This window comes from Anguilla anguilla, chromosome 9, assembly GCF_013347855.1.
Source record: "Anguilla anguilla isolate fAngAng1 chromosome 9, fAngAng1.pri, whole genome shotgun sequence".
Taxonomy (NCBI): domain Eukaryota; kingdom Metazoa; phylum Chordata; class Actinopteri; order Anguilliformes; family Anguillidae; genus Anguilla; species Anguilla anguilla.
The window spans coordinates 28,315,879-28,322,209 of NC_049209.1; the positions used below are offsets into that span (position 1 = coordinate 28,315,879).

The 6,331-nt window shown below is 42.2% G+C and overlaps 1 protein-coding gene across 2 annotated transcripts in view; it reads left to right on the forward strand.

Moving 5' to 3' along the window:
* Positions 1-5,265, forward strand: part of LOC118236035 (sorting nexin-19-like) — a 33,817-nt gene extending 28,552 nt beyond the window's left edge. For both annotated transcript variants that reach the window (XM_035434034.1, XM_035434035.1), the window contains exons 11-12: positions 212-299; positions 2,309-5,265. In XM_035434034.1, the coding sequence (XP_035289925.1) occupies positions 212-299; positions 2,309-2,432 (212 nt within the window). In that variant the 3' untranslated portion in view covers positions 2,433-5,265. The remainder of the gene's footprint in view (positions 1-211; positions 300-2,308) is intronic.
* The last annotated feature ends 1,066 nt before the right edge of the window (positions 5,266-6,331 follow it).

A 6,331-nucleotide genomic window follows, 5' to 3' on the forward strand; every position in this document is an offset into this window, starting at 1 on the left:
GTGCTCCTTATAGGACAGACTGTGCCCAGTTTATATCGGGGCTTCAGGAGGTCTGCTCTGACCTACAGTCGGCACACCGCGGTGTGGGAGAGGCGGTTTGAGAACAGGTCGTTCCGCCGCAGTCCCCCTGTGTCACATTCGCGTCTCTGTCCGCAAGATTTATGTGTTTGTTCTGTTCGCTTCGATGTCTCGCACTCCTCCGTGTTTACAGATCTGATCCCAGACCTGCTGGGTTCTGAAAAGTACAGACTGAGCTGGCAGGCCGTCCTGGAATCTCTGCAGGACCCCCAGATCAACAGGTGATCTTCACGCGGAGTCTGCACACACAGTCGCACGTGTACGACCGCAACGGCGCCCTTGTACAACCACATGACCACACATGTATAACTGCAAGAGCACTCTTTTTTTGTTGCCATTTTCTCCCCAAGTTATACCAATTCCCCGTATGAATCACGGTCCTTGGTCGATGTGCTATCCTCTGTTGGTCTGAGGAGGGTGTGGACTACCACATGCCTCCTCCGATACATGTGGAGTCGCCAGACACTTCTTTTCACCTGACAACGACGAGTTTCACTGGGAGAGCATATCCCAGATCAGATCCCCTCCCTGCTGAACAGGCGCCCCGACCAACCAGTAGGAGTCGCTAATGCAACGATCAGGACTCATACCCTCACTGGCTTCCCACCCGCGAACACTACCAATTGTGTTCATAGGAACACAATTGGTAGTGTGTCAATCCCCGCTGCCGGGGATTGAACCTGGGTCTCTGCGGTGGTAGGCGAGTGCTTATACCTCTATACTACCCAGACGGCCCTGTAAGAGCACTCTTGTACAAACGCAAGATCACACATGTACAGTTCTATCACCACACACATATATCACTGCAGGGCACTCATGCAGAACCTCTCCATCACACAAATGACACAAACACAACTACACTATCATATATAACACATAGAATGTCATCACACAGCACAACTGTATACATATAACCAAAACAATCACACAGGTACTGCCATACGATCACACATGCATGATTATGAGATCACACATGTACAGCTGCACGATCAGCCACGTATAACACATTCATAAGCAACCACACCATGACAGATGTATAACACAATCAGTATCACCCACACGCAGCCACGTGTACACACACACATACCTAATCACAAAGCACAATCACAGGATCACACACAACCACTTATCATACTTGTGTTACACAAGCACACATACAGACCTGCACACAATCACTCACAAACAATCATGGTATCACAAATGTGTAACACAATTACAGTCACACACACACAGCCACCTACATGACTAACATAAATAACTGCTGTAGCAGGAGATGGAACCAGCAGCTTGCACCATGAAGAAGCCTTACCAAAAGGCCTCGATGCGCAGTTATCCCAAAATGTCCTGTTTTTCCTACGGGAACATGCTTTTCCAAGACTAACACCATCACAAGTATGCTAAGTGACTCATTAAGAGGTCACACTTGTGTTTTGCATTAGTGATTTTTTTGTTTTGTTCCGATGGGCTTGGCTGAACCTGCAGACCCCTGAGGGATGTGCAGAAAGCCAGAACACAGCCTGGTAAAAGATGGAAAGTCAGACAAGCGACAGAACAGCACCGTGCCCTGCTTTACTGCACGGCACTCAGATTTTATAAGAATTAGCTGTACCCAATGAATGAGCAATGCTTTATTTTTTGATGAATATGAATTTGTCTTGTTGAAAATTGCCCTGTTTCTGTGCTGGTGTTAGGCTGTGTGTGTGTGTGTGTGTGTGTGTGTTTGCGTGTGTGTGTGCGTGCAACTGGTCTTTTAATTAATTACTTCTTTCAGGATAAATGCATTCCCACTTCATTCCCGTCTCGAGTGTCACTGAATTGAATTGAGGCTGTTGATTTAACGAAGTCGTAAAGATTTGGGCCCAAAATTCCATTTGGAGACCAGATGGCAGATAGATAGTACAAGTGCTCTAATGGAGTCAAAGCTGTGATGGAGTCCACTGGGCAGCCAACTCACAAGCCCATATAAGAATCTGCCCCCACCCCCCCTTGGCCGGGGTTTGATTCCCACCTGTGAAACTTGCTGTACTGTGATCCCATCTCTACAAACGGATACAAAAGCATGGCAGACTGTGTACTCCAGTTAAAATGTGTGGTGAGTTGAGAAGTCTCTGTTGGAGTGGAGTATCTTGGTTGTCCCCTCTGTTCTGTCTGAGCGTGTGCCTGGTGTGAGCTCTTCTGTGGTTCTGTGCTCTGATCCCCCCACCCCCCCCCCCTCTCTGGGTCTCTACAGGCACCTGGTGTACAGCGTGTGTGACCTGCTGCTGGAGGTTCTGATCCCAGAGTCCTCTGATGAGGTCTTTCAGAGATCGCTACTGAGCAGCCTGTGCGGGACAGCAAGGAGGCCATCAGCATGATAACAGAGATGCACACAGAGACACACGCGCACACACACACAGTTGCACGGACACGCACTAGGGGATGCACAAACATAGGCAATGAACATATGCATGAAAACCAACAGGCATACCCACACCCACACCCACACACACACACGCATGTCCATACACAGACGTGAAAAGCAGGGGATAACCACGTTCACAAAGTCAGCGCACCTGCAGAGTGAGGTTAGTCTGAGTGTGGTTTGCGATGATGCGTGCTGAATTTCTCAGCCCGAGGTGCTTGAATTGGCCTGTTGTTACCAGTTTAAAGCATCCAGCCATTACACCAGTCCACACAGCTGTAATTACCGGGACACCTGTTCCACAAGTTGCCAGGATCTAAATCTGTGGACCTCTCTACGCTTAAGACTCCCTTATTAGTCTCCTATCAGTCCAACTCAGTTCACAGTACATCCTACCTACTACAATAATCATCCAGTCCACAAACTACTCTAATCATTCTGCGGCCTCTCTTTCTGGTATTAAGGGTTCATGGGAACGCCCCCAGTATCCGGAGGGGGCCGAGCAGGGTGTTTTCTAGGTGTTTCCGCTCGATGTTTAGCACATTGTGTTCTGCTTATTATTATTGTGCTTATTGTTAAGGAACATGTGTTGTTAGTTTGGTCTGGTGTCTTGTGTGCAGGAAACCAGTGCTGAGGGCTTGTAATATTTGCTGTTGCGCTCTTTGAAGTTCCCTGGTGTCGCAGTCACATCCGTAGTATTTGAGAGTCCTGTAACTCTTCTCCCTGTCTTTCTGTGCTCGGTCGCGTGAGAAACGAGAAGCTTTCACTCATTTGTTTGTAGCCCTCATTTTGTGACGTTTTGTAAAGGGCTGAAGTCACAGGTGGTGGTTGACCTGCTTGTGAAAGCAAACAAAATGATATTGGTTTGTTCTAAAGTTCCAAAGAAATGTTCCCATCTGAAATCAGGAGTGCAATGAGGATGAGGTGGAAGATCATTCCAGTGGGAAACACAATCCCCCCTAGCTCTTGCTGTATATGCAAATGAATGAACATAAATCTTAAAACACTTTGTATTTAAAAAGGCTGCTTTATAAACAAAGCACTTAGTATTCCATAGGCGTTAAAAAATTACAGAAATACAGAAACGCATTCCTTCATCATTGAAAAAATTAATACATTTTTATAGTTTTGTTAGTCTGTGTGTATACCAGTTATACCATATATGCAGCTCAATTTAATTTGTTACTTCTACCTCATCTTGTGGTTCAGTAGTTCTGGATATTGTACATTCACAGGAATGTCTTATTTCCCTTTATTGCATTACAATGAAATGGACTCTTGATCTATAAGACTTAATGTGTTTTCCCCTCAATTTCCTGATGAGCCTTAAGTCAGCTATTAAATCAGTAACTTTTTTATGTTTTAGTTGAAAAAAACTTATTTCCTACAGGCCCTCAGTCATCTTTTTAGTAGGTACTGTTTAAAAATAGGTACTATTGAAATATATTTTCAACTTTTACACAGCAAGACACAGACCAGATTACCCCATAAAGAGGTGGGTTTGAAAATCATCTGCAGTTGGGAACATAATAAGGACTCTGTTCATGCTCTAACCTCAGATAATATATTTGCCTAAAATATTTACAATCAACTAACATAAAGTGTTGTTCGGTATTAAAATAAGAGAAGAGGCTTTCAATATAGACATTAAATATAGTTACATTTGAAAATTTGTCAGAATTTATTTATTTATTTATTTATTTATTTATTTATTTATTTATTTATTTATTTAGTCATTCAGTTAATTATATGTAGTAATAGTCTCTGTATCAAAGTATTGGTACTCATTGAGAATAGAAGTTCCATAGCTGTAACCAAAATCATTGATTGATTGCTCTAAAATTCCACATGGCCTTTTACAAGCCTATAGTCTGAACATCAGTCCTGATTTGCTTCAGCAGAACAAAAAAACCTATTTGAGGCTTTGGGAAGTCTGGAAGTCTTCACAAACTCTCAAAAGTTCTTATAAAGATTTGGTCTTGCTCAATTCCAGGACGTCAGAACTATAGCCTTCGCAAATGGATTGTTATTCCTGATCCCATCTGGCCCCATCCCTCCACATCTGTCTTTATTGTGGGATGCAGTGCTTTGTCCTAAGTCTCAAATGTAAGGTTCATCATGTGATATAGCACAGTAAATGATCTAGCTACATTGCCTGTGCTTGATTTGGCAATTTGTAATGAAGCCACAGGTTTGTCTGTACCATGTGGTACTTACCCTGATACACAGAGAACACTACAATCTACTGCGGTCTCCAAATTCACTGAAACTGGATCCATTTCTGTGTTCCATACAGCCAGTCAAGTTTTAGTGCAAAAGCAAAACAGCTTATTTCAATTGGCCGAATTTTGTAATGTTGACTCTACTGTGTCTTTATGTACAGTACACTTGGATTTAGGAAATGACACTATCACGCCACTAGCCAACTTTTCTGATCTGCGCATCAAGGGAAATAGTGTTTATGGAACTGAACCTAATAAAACTACATTCATCTGATACAGTATTTCATATGAAGGTCAAAGAAAGTGCTGTGTTATTTCCAAAGAGAAGTCCTTTGATGTGAGTCCTTTTCCATTGAATGTGTAATGCTGTGTTATTGCACATGTGCTACAGTTTTATGGTGAGTGTGCAGTAAATTCATGTTGTTGCACCGTGACAGTTTGGCTGTTTGAAATGCTGTCGGTTGTTGCTTATGTTGTTGGCATGACCAACACACAGGGTGTTGTTCTCTCTGTATGAGTGGTAATGAAAACATTTTCAGAACAATAAAAAAACTGAACGTCAAATTGCCTATTTTTTTTCTGCGAACAGCAATTCATGGAACTTGCATTTTTCATGTGTACGTTGCTCACAACTAAATTGAGGACGTGTGGGTGCATCACTACCAAGTGTATAATCAAAGAGAGGGGAGATCTTTCACACTGCTCTCACCTAATGTAGGCCTTTGATAAGTTAATGTTCCAGCCTACAGCTGAAAGCATGACGTCTCCACATCTGCAGTTCCGGCCCTTTGGACGGTATTGGTGGGCTGCTGTTGTTTACCTGCTGTTCCCAAGACTGATTGCCAAACTTGCCAAATAAGTGCAGTTAGATTTTTCTGCAATATCATTTTATTATCTTGTTCATATTATTATTCATATCATTACTTACACTTAAAAAAACTTAAGCTACGTTGTACAGGTGTACACTAATCAAATTAATACTTTTTTGACTCTATTGTAATGTACAGGTAGAGTGAAACCTGACTTGATAGTCACCTGTGTACAGCCACCACTTTCATGAAATGTGTCCAATCATATTTGATCGTAAACTGTGTGTAAGAATGTTTCCGGTAACATTTCGGCATTCATAATTTTTTTCTTATCTGTATTTGTTCGTGGCTGTTTCCTTATGCTAATCACATGAGCAGGGTTGCAAGTTTACAAACAGTCAGCATTCATCATCTAATACACCTGGGATATGCACAAAAACGAAGATCTGCACGTCATGAATCCCATATCGTTTAGTTTCTCGTACAAACATTTTGTTCTGTGAATGAGGCCCAATAAATTCTGTTCATACATAAATTCTATGTAGGAAGCTGGTGTTCTGATACCATCCTCTCTTATATCATCCTGCCTTTCTTAACATGAAGGGCCTAATGGTGTTAACATCTGTTTTATGTTTTACTTCCCTGGCTACATCTAATCACTTTTTTCCTGTATTTAGAGTGTAAATTAAGGAAAAAGTGAGTAAGACAAAAATGTGTACTTACCTTTTTCAAAGGAATAGCTAAACATTTAGTAAAATTTCCTATTGATGTACAGCCTATGTTGTTTTTAAACATGAGCACTGTAGGGCTGAAGTTCTGTG